This window comes from Apium graveolens, chromosome 7 (assembly GCF_009905375.1).
Source record: "Apium graveolens cultivar Ventura chromosome 7, ASM990537v1, whole genome shotgun sequence".
In the NCBI taxonomy this organism is placed as follows: domain Eukaryota; kingdom Viridiplantae; phylum Streptophyta; class Magnoliopsida; order Apiales; family Apiaceae; genus Apium; species Apium graveolens.
In genome coordinates, this window is record NC_133653.1 from 3,125,646 (window position 1) to 3,141,172 (window position 15,527).

General features: G+C 36.7%; 3 protein-coding genes across 3 annotated transcripts; 2 read left to right on the forward strand and 1 right to left on the reverse strand.

Annotated features, from left to right (window-relative positions):
* The first annotated feature begins 1,346 nt into the window (after positions 1-1,346).
* On the forward strand, positions 1,347-4,707 carry LOC141671405 (RPM1-interacting protein 4-like). Its single transcript, XM_074477643.1, has 4 exons — positions 1,347-1,682; positions 2,857-3,411; positions 4,053-4,229; positions 4,316-4,707. The coding sequence occupies exons 1-4, from the start codon at positions 1,677-1,679 to the stop codon at positions 4,349-4,351; spliced, it is 774 nt and encodes a 257-aa protein (XP_074333744.1). The 5' UTR covers positions 1,347-1,676; the 3' UTR covers positions 4,352-4,707.
* An 815-nt stretch (positions 4,708-5,522) lies between these two features.
* On the forward strand, positions 5,523-8,018 carry LOC141675308 (uncharacterized). Its single transcript, XM_074482026.1, has one exon. The coding sequence runs from the start codon at positions 6,105-6,107 to the stop codon at positions 7,893-7,895; it is 1,791 nt and encodes a 596-aa protein (XP_074338127.1). The 5' UTR covers positions 5,523-6,104; the 3' UTR covers positions 7,896-8,018.
* A 400-nt stretch (positions 8,019-8,418) lies between these two features.
* On the reverse strand, positions 8,419-11,382 carry LOC141671404 (uncharacterized). Its single transcript, XM_074477642.1, has 3 exons — positions 10,667-11,382; positions 9,294-10,375; positions 8,419-9,179 (listed from the first exon to the last, which is right to left on the reverse strand). The coding sequence occupies exons 1-2, from the start codon at positions 11,135-11,137 to the stop codon at positions 9,761-9,763; spliced, it is 1,086 nt and encodes a 361-aa protein (XP_074333743.1). The 5' UTR covers positions 11,138-11,382; the 3' UTR covers positions 8,419-9,179; positions 9,294-9,760.
* Between the last annotated feature and the right edge of the window lie 4,145 nt (positions 11,383-15,527).

Below are 15,527 nucleotides of genomic sequence, written 5' to 3' on the forward strand. Positions count from 1 at the left end.
TTATCGAAAATTCTGGTTAGTCTCGGCTATTTTCGTTTCGTGTTCCGTTTTAGACACACGGTACACGAACTGATTTTGTTTTAAATTTTTACGACACGAAACACGAAAGTATACGAAACAAAAATACACGAACGACACGAATGGTCAGCTGCAGTTTAAACAAATAACCATCTGCAAACAGGACAAGTTGTTGAGTAACCAGCTCATCTAAAACCTTAAGGTGTTAGAGGAAGACCCCAATAGGATCATATATTTAACACTCCCCCTCACTCGAAAGCCCATTTATGGGTCGAAGAGTGGAACACCGGCACCCATCTTTGGGGTATTAATTGCCTTTAGTGTCCACAATTTGGGGGTGGCTGGGAATCGAACCTTAGTTCTCCCGCCAGCCTAAGCTCTGATACCATGTTGAGTAACCAGCTCATCTAAAATCTTAAGGTGTTAGAGTAAGGCCCCAATAGAATCATATATTTAACACAAGTGTGAAACAAGCATGTTTTATTTGAGATATAAAAATGCTGATGCACAGAGAAAATATAGTTTAAACTAAAGCCATCAAGGAGATTTTCAATATATATATATATATAATATAATTCGATAGTAACACATGAAATTGAAACCATGAATTTGAAGTTTAGACTTTTTTGCTCATAAAAATAGAGTCAAAATTGTCAAAGTCTAATGAAAAGTCAAGAATCAAGGCCTCAATCTCTTCACAAAGTTGCTAACAATATGAATGACTATGAATAGTTAGAGTTGTTACCTGGAAGTTGGAGCTGGACCCATGAAATTGCTTACAAATTTTTACTTGTGCAAATTATAATCCTTGTTAGCTTCCTGGAAATAACTCCTCTTAATTCAACCTGTGTCAAAATATTGAAGCGGATGCTACACGATCAGCCGAGTCCGCGCTAAACGAGCAGAGTCCGAGCCGAACATACAAAAAACTCGGTCCGGCTCGCTTAATTATCCGAGCTCATTTTTATATTCATTATCGACTCTTTTAAGAAAACGAGCCAAGCCGAGTTAACTTAAACGAGCCGATTCCGAGTTTTATCCACGAACGGCTCTGTTCATGTAAAGAAAATCACGCGCTCACAAATTTATTTGATATTTCAAAAATCGTCAATAAATTATAAATTAATAGCTCATTTTTTTATTTACAATTTTCACAAATCTTTTATTTTTGATATAGCCAACAAGTGAGTCGCTAAAATTTTAACTAAGAAGAATACCGCGTAAAAATGTAAAATTTTATGTATCCAACTTTGGACACAAACGGATACTTTGCAGTTTATTACAAGTAATGGTAAGGTGGGAATAGTTGGTAAGAAATTGAAGGGAAAGTAGTAAATAAAACAGAACAGGAAGAAGAAGACTAGTACACAGAACATCAAGATAGAGAATCTTAACTTATATATAAACAGAGAGAGACAGAGAGAGAGAGAGAGAGATTAGGGAGAATAGTCAAACACAAATGATACAACCGGTGGCGCCGGTCAGACTTTAATAAACCTCCCAAACCCAACCCACCCTCTTCATTTCTGTGGTTCATCCTTTGTCTTTCTTTGTTTCTTCACAATCTTTATTTTTTTTAGTTTTCTTGATCATATTTTATTATCTCTGCTGCTTGCTTTGCTTTTTCTGGGATTTGATCACATCTTTATTCACTAAACATGACTGTAAGTAACTTCTTTTCTTGCCTTTGACTATTTTTTTTTATGATGTGTATTGTCATGATTTTAGATTTTGCTCAAGACTTTTTGTTGTGTTATGTTTAGAATCTTGCATGGTGTGCTTTGTTTTATATAGGGTTTTTATGAATTGTGCTGTATGTATTTGTAATTAGCTGTGTTGAATTATATGAATTGGTTTTGTTTTGTTTGTAATAGAATTCTTGATGAATTTTAGGTATAAGTTTTAGTATGTTGTTTTGTGTGTTGAATGATTTGGTGTTTTACTAAGAATTGGCTATGATTTATGAAAGAAATCTACAGTAAGGAGCTTGAGAAACTGACTATTAAGCCAGTTATTTGATTGTACTTTGGATCTTTATGATGTTGTTCCGTTTGTAGAAGAGTTATGAATTCGTGATGTAAAGGAATTTTTTGTTGATGGAATGTTTGGTTTCTCATCCGGTATTTGAATAATAAGTAGGTGGTTTCCGAAGGTTAACTTAAATTTGTGAAGTGAAAACAAGCATGCACAATTTATGCAAATTATGGATCTGTAAGAAAAAGCTTCTGTGTTGGAGTTCAAATGATAGCCGAACCCTATGAACATAGTCTGCATCACTGTGTTCTTATTTTTTGTATCTCTTAGTAGCTAGGCGGCTTCTAACTGAATGATATTAGTCGTTCCCTTGAATCAATTGTATCTTCTAAAATGTAACTTAAAATCTCACATCTTTTGTGTTATGCAAACATATGTTGTGTAATTGCTTCCATATCTGTACTTGCAAGTTTTATGGTGGCGTATAAAATTAGGTTGAGAAGCTAAGGTCGTTTTTCAAATTATAGTTCGTGTATATTTGTTTCTATTCAACGGCTAAGAACTCTCTGAAACACAAATAAATTGATAGATGACATATTAGTATATATGTTTCTGATTAAATGAGGAAATCTCATTAATTGAGAAGCCCCTTTTCACATTGTTTGACTTATTTAAGGAAGCTATTCTCTTATAATAACTTTATTATTAGCAAAAAGTAACACAGTGATGTTCATGGTCTACAATGATACTAATCTTAATCATACACTGGAATTTGTAAAGATTCAGTGTGGCATGTTTTTGACTCTTTGTTGGACTGAATATGTTTTAAGTATTATCATTATTGACTTATTGTTTTGGGTGCAGCAACGTCCCGTCGTACCAAGGTTTGGCAACTGGGAAAGCGAAGATAATGTTCCTTACACAGTTTACTTTGAGAAGGCGCGCAAGGGTAAAACTGGAGGAAAGATGATAAACCCAAATGATCCTCAGGAGAATCCAGACCTGTTTCCTGATTCAGTTCAAGAGCCACCAGCTAGAGCCAGACGTGCACCAGAGGAAATAGTAGGAGGGAAGGAAGCTAAACCTGCAACACATGAGAGGCAATCAAGCAGGGAGAGCGCTGATCCTAGGCAGTACCATGATGCTCCACCCCGTAATGAAAATACTGGTCGTCGAGGTAGTACGGGGTCAGCGTATCAAAATCGAGGAGGCCATGGATCAGGTTCTGGCCGACCTTCAAGGGCAAGTACTGGATCTGAGCATAGCATTGATCGATCACCACTTCATCCCCAATACCAGGCAAAACTCGCTGGGAAAGGCAGCTCATCTCCTGCTTTGGAAGGCAAACATTCTTATGATAGTAGCCATGGTACACCTGGACGATCAAGAATGAAGCCAGTTTCTCGAGGAGATGAATCTGTAAGTTCTTCATAAATTTTCTATTTGCCTTTGGATTTGTTTGTATTTTTATGAAAACCCTTTGATCCACTTCATGAGTACTGTTTGTCTATTTTCTTGATGTTTGATGAAGGGGAGAGTTTTGAATGTTGAATTCTTCTTAATGCTTTCTCCTTCCCCTTCTTCTCCGACTCCCTCTAAATCCATCATGATGTATCATTATAAGTCTTTACTAAATGTATTTTGTAAGGACTCTTCCATGTGTCACATATACACAGTATACATTACTGTATATTAAAGAATTCTTCCCTACACAGTATACCATTATGCTATCACTTACTTTCAGTATACTTTCACTTTATTTCAACTTGCTTCTCAAATATAATATGTTCACATTCCTTACAGCTTTAGCTTCCTTTCTTCTTGGCTTCATTTTTTGTGTCTGTACTTGTGCGTGTACAAGGTTGAACTTAAAGTTCTCTACTGAATGTGGATTCATATGGTTGTCTTCAAAATCTCTTTACTGAGCTTTCTATCTAAAGTGCTTGGCTACATAACACAGATAACGGAGTTCTTAAAAATTTAACACTTGTAGAAGCTGTATTAATACCTGCCTTCTGTGACAGATGATCAATAACAATTTTACTATTTTGTCATGCTAGCCCGATAAAGGTGCTGCAGTTCCTCGATTTGGTGAATGGGATGAGAATGATCCTGCCTCTGCTGACAACTACACCCACATTTTCAACAAAGTGCGTGAGGAAAAAATATCAGGCACACCAAATAACATAGCTTCAGACCCATCTTATGCCAACCGAAGAAAACAGAATGACCACAAGGTCCGTCATACAACATATCTTCTCCGAACTCCTAATTGTTTGCATCTACTGACCAATTTTTTCTTCTTGCAAAATTTTCCCTGCAGTCCAAGAGCAGCTGTTTTCCATGCTTCGGAAAGTAAGGGCTTAAACTCCAAGTACGTTCCACCTAAAAGGCGTTTGGAACCTGTAAATAGCTCTTAAAGTCTCCGTCCGCAACACTGCTTCTTTCAAGCAATATGCTGCTGCATTCTTTGGTATATGATTGTGCACTACTTTTTCCCCTACACCACCATACAATAAACAGGCCCCTAAATTTTAATGTTTGAACCTTCTTGTTCCCACTTTTTATTTTGTAAGGTTTTAATTTGGCTTCAACCATTTGTCTTTTTTCTAGTAGTACCAGTGTGTAATATACATATTCTTGTTTCCTCAGTTGCAAGTGGCTGAAAGAGAACTGGAGACATATTCTTTTATATTCATCATCTTTTTTGTATAATCTCTTGCCTTCTTCCTAGTCATTTAAAAAACACAGTTTCATTAAAAAATTATTCAGAAACACTTATTATGTAGGAACTGCACTATGTGCAGTAGACAGTGGACAATGAATTGTATGTGGCACTGTCCTGGTGTTAGAAGAAAGACTTGTCACTTGTACACATGGTTACAGATTTCGGAAATCGGAACTATTCGGTTGAGTTACCGATTTGCGATTTATTGGACGATATTTAAAAAATCAAATGATTTATCAACAATTTATTGAAAATTAGTCAAACCGGACAGATATTTTTGACCGATTTTTAAGCGATTTATATTTGATTTTTTGAAAAATCAGCCGATTTTTATAACCATGCTTGTATGACTCAAATAGGGAAATCACATATAGAAATTCAGTTAAAATGTAAATGATTTTGATCTCTAAATATGGCGCTGACATGTACCACATATAGAAATTCAGTTAAAATGTAAATGATTTTGATCTGTAAATATGGCGCGACATGTATTTAAATTCAGTTAAAATTTTATAAATAATTTTGATCCCTAAATATAACGCGTGTCGCATATAAATTCAGTTAGATTTCTATACATGTATTTTGATCATTAGATACGACATGACGCGAACTCAATTCAAAATTGGTAATAACAGAAAACAACATACTTCGTATTAAAATTATTTATCAATTTTCAATAAAGACTTTGCCATAGCAAGAGCCAATAGATGAGACATTTTGCTTGTAAATTAATTTTCAAAAGGAAAAAAAATGAAAGAAAAAGTGTAAAGCAGTGTTTGGATGATGTCATTGTCAACGTCTTGAAAAACAGATCTGAAATCAAAACCTAAACCTAAAATTAATTTTGCCCTCTTTCACCGCCAAATTTTCGCGGGCACCTCAAAATTTTAAAATTTCACTCAATTTTCAGCCTCATTTTGAATCAAACCCCTCGTTACATTCATATCTTTCTCATTTTCTATTATTGTACACAGTACTCAGAGAGAGAGAGAGAGGGGGAGATAGAGAAGAGAGAGAGAGGGAGAGAGAGGGAGATAGAGAAGAGAGAGAGAGAGAAGAGAGAGAGAGAAGAAAGAGAGAGAGAGAGATTAGACCAGCCCTTAATCAATCTAGAGAGAGAGAGAGAGAGTGGGTGGGAGAGAGACTCAGATTAGTCCAACCTTTTAATCAATCTCCTGAGGTAACTCTTTGATTCAATTTCTCTTTAATTACTATCCCAATTGCATATAAACATGATTTAATTATAGGGTTGTATGTGTGTTTAGGGATTGGTGGTATTTTAGGGGTTTTGATTTGATTTTAGGGATTGTATATGTGTGTGGGATGTTATATTGTTAGATTTTGATTCTTGATTGAAAATTAGAGAAGCCCATTTCGAATAATTATGGTGAGAGAGCAAAATATCGAAACTTTTTACAGTAAATTGCGGAAATCTGCGCTATCTTCAGCTTCTTCCACTCCTTTACTTATATTTCCTTCGACTTCTGATGTCGATTCGCTTTGTGCTTTAAAGATTATTGGGCATGTTCTTGAATCTGATTCGGTTAGGTATGCGTGTTATCCTGTTTCGACGTTTAAGGAGATTCATAAGTACGCGGGGTCTAGTTTGAGTAGTGTGGATGAGGACGAGTTTGTTACGATTTTGTTGATTAATTGGGGGTGTCATAGGGATTTAAGGAAGGTTCTTGATGTGGGTCCAATGGCGCGGGTTTTTGTTGTGGATAGTCATAGGCCTATTCATTTGCATAATTTGAGTGATTTGAATGAGAGGGTTGTTGTGTTGTATACGCGTGATGATGAGCATCAGGCGGATTTGGCGTATGATTTTGATGTGTCGGCGTTGGCTAATGCTGGTGATTTGGAAAGTGATGATGAGATTGAGGAAGAGGAGGATAGTGATGAGGAGGATGTGAGTGATGGGGAGGAGGAAGAAGGGAGTGGGAATAGGAAGAAGAGGAGGGTTTCAGATGAAGGGGAGAAAGATCCCGTTAAGCTTTATAGGAAGTTGAAGAAAGAGTATTATTATATGGGTACTTTTCATGGGAAACCGTCTGGGTGTTTGATGTATGAATTGTCTCATCTTTCGAGGAAGAATACTAATGAGTTGCTGTGGTTGGCTTGTGTTGCTTTGACTGATCAGTTTGTTCATGAGAGGTTGACAAATGAGAGATACCAAGCTGGGGTAATGGAGCTTGAACAGCATATTAATAGTTCTGGGAATTTGGATGGTGTTCATACAGTCACGCTTAAGGATGGAACAAAGGTTTCTGCACCAGATGCATCAAGAATTGCATATGAAGATGAGCCAAGGCTAATGTTGTTACAGGAATGGAATTTGTTTGATTCAATGCTATGCTCGTCATACATGGCAACCAAATTGAAGACGTGGAATGACAATGGGATGAAAAAGCTTATGCTGCTTCTTGCTCAAATGGGATTTTCTCTTGAAGAGTGCAAACAAAAGTTTCAGTACATGAGTATTGAGATCAAGCGCAAAATGAAGGGTATGTTCGAGCATTTTCTGCCAGAGTATGGCCTTACAGATTTTTACTATAGAGGTTTCTTGCTATTACATGGCTATAGTTCGAAGATATCTGCAGCTGATGTTGTGTATGGAGTTACTGCCCTATTAGAGTCTTCAGTAGAATCAGATGGCTCCTGTGCTTCCAAACAGTTTGGCGTGGCTTATGATTCCTTGTCCTTAAACAAGCTTGATAAGCTGGCAAGTGGAATGCAACATGCCATTAAGATACAAAGGGCAATTCTTAGACAAGGAAGCACAGCAATCACTAGGAAGGGTTCAATCAGAAGTGGCAGTAAATTTAGGTGGGTAAAGCTTGAAGATTCATCTGATGCAAAGCTTTTGGGGTATCCTCAGGCTTTAACAAAATTTGGGTACTTTCTAATGGATGCTTTGCGGGAGAAGGGAGCAAAGATGAAACCTCTAATATGTGTTTGCTATACTCATGAGAGAACTAAGGTACTGATGGTTGGAGTTTGTGGTAAACCCCGACTTGGGGCAATTCAAGGGAATGCATTCGGGATCGCTTTCAGAAATGCTGCCGAGGAGACTGGAGCTGAATTCTTTCACGAACTTTTTGAATCATCATGGCTTGTTTTGGATGCAGTCGCTGTAAATTCATTCATGATTAGGTTAACAGAGAAACTATGGTGAAGAGAGTCTCTCATAAGCTTATTTAGATGTAACTGTTTCACTTTATCTTTAAAGGGTTTGTTATGTATTTGATAATTGACATTTGTTTGTTTTTCTTCATACCAGCAACTTTCTTCATTTTAACCCATTTGTGAAATTCTCATATGGAAGTTCAAGATCTTGTCCCATATCATATGTAGGGTATCTATCTTTTTTTTGCTAAGCTGCATATGTATATTAAGAAATAGTAAAGAATGTTCATAGGTTGATCCTTGCTCTTGACATACCACAGAGAGACCTATCTATAAGCAATCTAAGGAAATAGATCTTGAATAGAGAGCAAAAAAAGGGCAAAACAACCAAGCAGAGTCAAGCTAACCTGCTTCATAATCCAAACAGAACTACAGAGTCTACTTCATAAAACTGTGAACTACTTCTCTGAACTGCCAAATAAAACTTTCATTATGGTCATGTATGCAGTAGGATAGATATTGCATAAGGTCTGAATGATTTTCACTGAGGTGCTTAAGTGTGGATTAGGCTTAATCTGTAAACCACACAACTAGGGTCTTTAAGCTATTTGCTTAATATACCTCTCAAACCAACTACAACATTCTTTAAGCTATTATAACTATATTGTGTACACAATGCAAAAGACTTTTGAATGAGCAGGCACTGAAGAATGTCTTGAAACATGTGGTAATCTGACATCACTCTTGTATTTCATGAAAAGACTATTTTCAGAGTTCTTGTAACCCTTAATAACTAAATACATATAAATAGCGCCATCTGACTGATTTAGCCATAAATCTGTCTAAACTTTAAAGAGCCGATCTCTACCTCTGCAGGAGAGTAAAAGAGGTTTTCCAAGTCCCATCCGTGCTCGTCTTTTAGTTCTTGATAAACCTCATCATACATATCAGCCTGTATAAATGGTGGATACTGAGAGACCAACTTATCATTGGAAGCTAAGTCTGATCTTTTTGTTTCTAGGTGCCCATTTACCCCGAAGGCTGCAATGGCAGGGAGGTGTGCAGATATGGGAAACACACACTGGAACAACGAAACTGCAACCTCTGGTTTAGACGAGTGTACCACCCAAGGCATTTTCTCGACAGTGCATGAGAAGGAAGTAGATTCTAAATTCATATCCAAATGAATGTAGATAATCTCGAAATCACCATCAGGTGGCTTGTTAACATACGCGTTCCTTATTGTAGACAAAAACGATTCCCACTCACAATTATGAGTCCCAAACAATAACAAGACGCGTCTACCATTGAGGTCTGAAACAGGGATCGCCTCCTGCTAGGCAGATTATTAGTACATGTTTCAGAGTATGTTTCAATAAAATAGTATATGATAATAAAAATAAAAACTATAATCATGCTAGATAGTTCTCACAAATAATGACAGTACCTCACTGCCTTGTCTATGTAAAATAGACTTGGACGAAAAAAATTCCTTCAGTACTATGTCGCCTTGTTCCTCCTTTGCCACCTGCACAGCGTTTTCTATGGTAAACGGGTAGGCATCAACTCCAAAGAGCGCAAGGATGTGCAAGGCAAAAAAGCTGACAGGAAGATGCTTATCGCCCTTGAGAATAACTAGATCACATGCTCCAGACGAACGGTACTTGTCCTTAAGGTTATTTTGGAAAACTTTATGCAAGTAGCGACACTTAATAGAGGAAAGAATGTACCAAGGGATACTACATTCAAGCTGGCTGCATTCGGCTCTGATCCATGACCAGGACGAATGGTACGATGTGATGATGGGAATTAAGACAAAATCATCTTTCTTATCCTCGCAGATACGTTTCAACTCCTCAAGGATAATACGAGATGGATATGGGTTCAGCATGTAAAGACCCACAGTCTTATTTTTCAAGTCAGAGGTAGGTATCTGCAAATATACACAAACACGAAAGGTGAGTCACAACATAGGTCAGTCACAACATATAATGATGAATCTGTGCCTTGCAAGCGAAATGGAAAATGTTTACTTGCCTTGTCTCCTTTCGGTGAAATTACATGAGCACCCAAAATATCAGGCAATGCTAGTTTGCCATCGATGATTTGAGAACGGAGTTTGGCAGCATCCTTGCCTACTTTCTTGATCTCTTCATGGGTAAAAGGAAAACCTAAGACACCATAAGCATTGATGTTGGTTCTGGCATTGTGAAGACACAATGAGCCGTCCTTGTCAAAAAGAAGGAAACACACAGGGCCTGGAAAGTCAAACTCCTCCGCAAAGACATTGATGGTTCTCTCATCCTTTGGCAAGACAGCAAGCCAAGGCATATAGATGAAGTGATCAGAGAACGCGTCCTTGTCGTCACCAAGCCAAAGAAACACAATCTCAAGCTTAGATTTGCCGTAGAATTGGTAAGTTTCTATCAAGTCAGGTATGATTTCTGGACAAGTAACTTCCACATCGTGGACAAATTCTCTCAAGAGATGGACAATAACAAATTTGCCCCTGAGTTGTTCAACATCAACCTGAGAGGAGAACACCATTAAAATCTACAAATAACTCCTCTAACGCTAATAATCAACGGTCTGTCTAGTGTGTACCCATGGGCACATGCTAAGAATTGTGATAGATTAGTTGTAAAAATTTGTAAAAATTTGATTGACGGAGATTTTTGTGTATGCGAGGGATCCATCATTATTAATGAGTTTTCCACCAATCAAATTTTTACAACTCATCTATCACACATGCTAAGAAAAATCCAATAATCAATTACAAAAATTTACAACTTATAAAATAAACTTAGCATTGAACTTTACCTCTTCACCTTTTCTAGTGTACAGGTATTGTGTTTTCGCGGCATCGAAAAGATGGAACAGGTTAGTGTTGCCAAATTTATCATACCCCCATGGATGATAACTTTTCTTTAAGAGAATATCTCTGACTGACTTCGCTGGACTGTCTTTTTCCGGAGACTCCTGTGGTGGTGGTGGTGGGGGTGGTCGTGGTGGTTCATATTTACGCTTCCCGTTCTGAATCTGTGCATCCATCTGTGCATCCATCTGTGCATCCATCATCTTTCTCATCCATTCAGTCTTACATGTATCAGCATCAACCTGTGCATCTTTTATTTTTTCCACCCATTCGGCCAGACATATATCAGCATCAGTCTGTGCATCTTTCATGTTTTCCACCCATTCGGCCAGACATATATCGGCATCAATCTGTGCATCTTTCATCTTTTTCGTCCATTCAGCCATACAAGTATGGCATCTTTCAGTAAGACTCATCCTTCGATTTCTCAAAACCAATACTCAACCCTGATTGTTTGTTGATAACATTGATTATACTGCCGCACACGGTGGGACTGGGATATATATATATTTTGTTCAAGGTTTTCAGTGCGTGTTTGGCCTATGTGCCGACGAAGGGTTGGTGTAATGGTTCACCTCTTGTACCGGGAGGTTGGGAGTTCGAATCCCCGGCGTATGCGTGTTTAATCGATTAGTAACAAAAAGATAATGGCATATCTCTATGATACCAAGCCCTAATTATATAGGTTTAATTTGATTATATTAGAATTATAATAATTTGATTTTATTAGAATATATCAAATTGGATATGAAAAGGGTACTAGTGATGCTCTCAGTGAAATAATGTCTTTCAGGATTCTTAGAGCAGCTCCAATGCTGCCCATTTGGGTGCATTGGGACACGAGAAAAAGAAAATGGGCTGGTCACTTTACATTTCATGCGTTGGAGCATATCCACACAAATGGGCACGGCCAATCATCTGGTCATGACCAACTCTGCCACTTTATATATTATAATACCTGCTTTTGCTTTTTAAGTTTACGTTAGTAATATTTTATCAATTCATTCAATTTGCTAGTGCCATATGAACGTTACATTTCTAACGTATATATTAAACGGTTATATTTTTTTCCTATAAATAATCAGCTCACAATTCATAATTTTTACTTCATAAAAAATCAAAATTATATAATATAATATAATATAAATAGTCTACAAAATTATATCTAAACAATTATTATAATATAAAAAATAAAAAGCTGTCTAATGCAAAGGTGAAATGGGCTTCCCATTATACATGATTGGCCAAATTTAATTCACTGTCCAGCTTTGCATAGGTGGACTTGAAGTGGGACCAGTAAATATGGGCAACAGCATTGGAGCTGCTCTTAAGCTCTAATTTTATTTGTAATTTTTTAAAACTTAATGTTCCTAAATCACATCTCTAAAGTTTTTATATTGCGGAGAATTTTCTTTTTTCGGGTGATTTTACTTTGGGCACCTTGTGCAGGCTCTCCTGAGGTTTAGGTTGGTTTGTTCTAAAAAATAGCCAATTTTTTTAAAAATTTAATCAAAATAGTCATTCCGAAAAAAGTGGCCAATTTTAGGCGATTAAATACTCCACTGTTAGTTGGGTATTCTAATTTGTATAAGATATTCCATTGGGAGTTGAGTGGATATTTCATATATGGGATACTCCACTGACAACTGGGTATCTCATATAAAATGAATACTCCACTGACAGTTCGGTATCCCATCGGCTAAAGTTGGTCAACTTTTCAGAAATTGGTCATTTTTGTTAATTTTGTGTAAAAATAGGCTAAATTTGATCTTCACCCTGATTATTTGGCACGTAAGCACAATGAATGAGCACCATCCAAGGAGGGGGTGTCACATATGATTAGGGGAAAGAGCCCAGGTTAACAATATTTATTAGCTGAGCAACACGATGTCGCTGAGGTACTAATGTAATGCACCTGCTTTCTGTGTGTTACTTAGAAAGATCTGGAATAGTATTAAGCGACGTAGTTATGCTCAGCCAAATATAAAAACCTGGCTTTGTGAATTTGCATGAATTGCTTTAATGTGATCCAGGGAGTTGCAGCCCTGCAGACGCTGTTTTTATCACCAGAGGTATTGAGAAGCTGAAGCTTTATGTTTGAAAGAAGCAATGTTATGGGCCAAAGACAAGAACTTATGCAAATGTGTTTTTGAAACTGATTCACAGATTCTTGCAAAAGCTTGCAAAGGAGTGGGAGGAAGGTCGTATTTTGATACAAGATTGTGTTGATTTATTTCAACACTTTGATGAAGTTTTATGTTTTACTCATAGATCTGCGAATGGGGTGGCTCATGCGTTAGCGGACGGCTTATTCTACATCAGATTTTCAGAATGGTATGTTAATGCTCCCGATTTTATTCATCATGTAATTTGTTCTGAAGCTTTATAAGAAATGCAAGTACGACTATTGTAAAAAAAAAACCCAACCAAGGTGCGTGATGTGTTTAAATAATGCAAGCACATTCAATATGAACTCTTTTTACATATTATAAAAGAAAGCCAATCAAATATCACATTATAAACTGAAATCCACCTAGTGACATGCAGATCAAATAATTCCAAGATTTTTACCTTTAAACATCTTTGATTCCAAGATTTTCTATGTGTGTTAGTGCTGGTAATTTACACAGTTGCTTTTATCGTCAATTTATTTAATTTTCTTTTAATTATCTAAATTAGTTTAATCTTCTTTGCATCATTATATCCTGATTTTTCTGACTTAAACTTTTAAATATTCAGGAAATAATATACCATATGCAAAAAGCTTCACTGGCCTGAGTTCGTATTGAATGTGTTTGTAGTATTTTAACACCTCGCTCACCTTGGTCGGGTCAATAATCCCAGCAGCCATCAAATCTTCTTAGTTTCCGGTGGCTGCATTATATCCATACTTCTGATCGTCTAAGGTAAGTACCTGGATTGCAAAATTTCGTGTAAAATGAAACGTACTACATCATAAAGCAGGAAAACCTAATCGAAATGAAAAATAAAATTAAAGCCAAAAGGTTTCAATTACCTTTTCACTGACAACATTTCCATTAACACCAGCATTTTTGGCGATTACCTTGAGAGGATAGCTTACAGCACTAACTGCAGCTACGTCTGCCAATTCACCATCTTCAACCTGAAACTTCATCATTAACATTGTAAGTTCTAACCATCACATATAATTTTAACACCTTCAGCGATAAGACCTTGTGCAAGAACAACAGATGTTGTTATCCCATTACCAGCCAAGTCATTGATCTTCGCAGCTCCTTGCCTCACCAAGTTTGCACCAATGTTTCTTCCAGTTTGACACGAAATGCATCCGATATAACAACACTTTGTCAACTGATTAATAAACTAAGATCTCATAATCCAGAAAAAAAACTACATGTGCACACATCATTTAGGTAGGACTATAATTTCATAAGCAGGCAGGTAAGAACTATCCTTAATATATCCATCAAAGGTATCAACCTATATATATACACTATGAAGGTTTTAAACAATACAAACAAGGTATTGATAAAATCATACTTTCTTACATTGAGTGCATGCTTAATAGCTAAGTTACCCGGACGCGGGTACGAGTGTCGGATACAGGTGCAAATCCAAGTGCCGGACACTTAGTTTTTAGAAAAATAGGATTGGTGGATATGGATCCAAAATTGGACACAGTTGCGGGGATTCGGCATATAATCTTCCCATTAGCGAAATTATACCTACTTTTTATACATTACATTTGTAAATTCTTGTCTTCTACCACATAAAGTGAGCATATATATATAATTGTTTATGTCGTATTTATAACATAAATTAAATGGATAACATGAAAATAGTAATTTATAGACATTCCTCCCAAGAATTAAGAGGATTAAGTTGTTGTGAGGCCTTATAAATTATTTTGAACTAGATTTTTTAAGATTAAAGTGTCCGATTTTCATACAAGGGATCCGACTCAGATCCTATATCCACACCCATGTCATCTCCGATGGACACGGGTATGAGGGCAAAATTGAAGAGTCCGGATCAATTAGCTTACTAGTTAAGGCAACCTCCCCCTGCTGATAGATATGACAAACTGTTAGATTTCTCTATTGGACTGCGCTGCAAAACGTACCACAAATACTTAGAAATATGCCCCAAGGAGCTGGTGCTTACTCCCTAATGCATGTAGGTGAATTCAGAACCAGACCAGAGTCACTCCCAGCTAATTCATAGTATTGGGTCCAGGCTCATACACAACAAATCACATATAGATGGAAGTAAGTTGTAGACATTCCTAGCTATGCCGAGTAGACCTGGCAAATCGGATAACCGGATCGGTTTCGGATCGGTTTTACTTTCGGATTATGATACAATTGAAGACCATTCGGATCGGATCGGATATGATTCGGTTCGGGTGTAATTCGGATTAAAAGCGGATGAAATTCGGATATAAATTCGGATATAGATGGAATTAAGTTGTAGACATTCCTAGCTATAAGAACCTCTTTTCCACACTCACATTACCCATGATCAGTACCACTGCCCATCTTCTTTATAGAAGAAAGTTCAAAATTTTCTTTTCTATTTAATAATTCATAATATCTATATTTTATTTTGTTCTGCCTTCTTGATGTTTTACCTATATGAACTATTTCCTTCTGACAAAACAATCTGTTCAACCCTAAAATTTAGAATTCCATATGACAGAATAATAGAATTAGATAGAGCACTAATTTCCAGCATATAAATTCCCATCTTCACTAATCTAAGCAAATTAACCAAATCCCAAATGCCACAAATTATGCAATTCACAAACAACAACCGATACTTTAT

Excerpts from the sequence above, each read along its gene's own strand:
- LOC141671405 (XM_074477643.1), top strand. Across the intron at positions 3,412-4,052 it reads TTTCTCGAGGAGATGAATCT|CCCGATAAAGGTGCTGCAGT; the intron begins GTAAGTTCTTCA and ends TTGTCATGCTAG. Across the intron at positions 4,230-4,315 it reads GAAAACAGAATGACCACAAG|TCCAAGAGCAGCTGTTTTCC; the intron begins GTCCGTCATACA and ends TTTTCCCTGCAG.
- LOC141675308 (XM_074482026.1), top strand. The coding sequence starts at position 6,105 with ATGGTGAGAGAGCAAAATATCGAAACTTTTTACAGTAAATTGCGGAAA.
- LOC141671404 (XM_074477642.1), bottom strand. The coding sequence starts at position 11,137 with ATGAGTCTTACTGAAAGATGCCATACTTGTATGGCTGAATGGACGAAA. Across the intron at positions 10,376-10,666 it reads ACACTAGAAAAGGTGAAGAG|GTTGATGTTGAACAACTCAG; the intron begins GTAAAGTTCAAT and ends TTCTCCTCTCAG.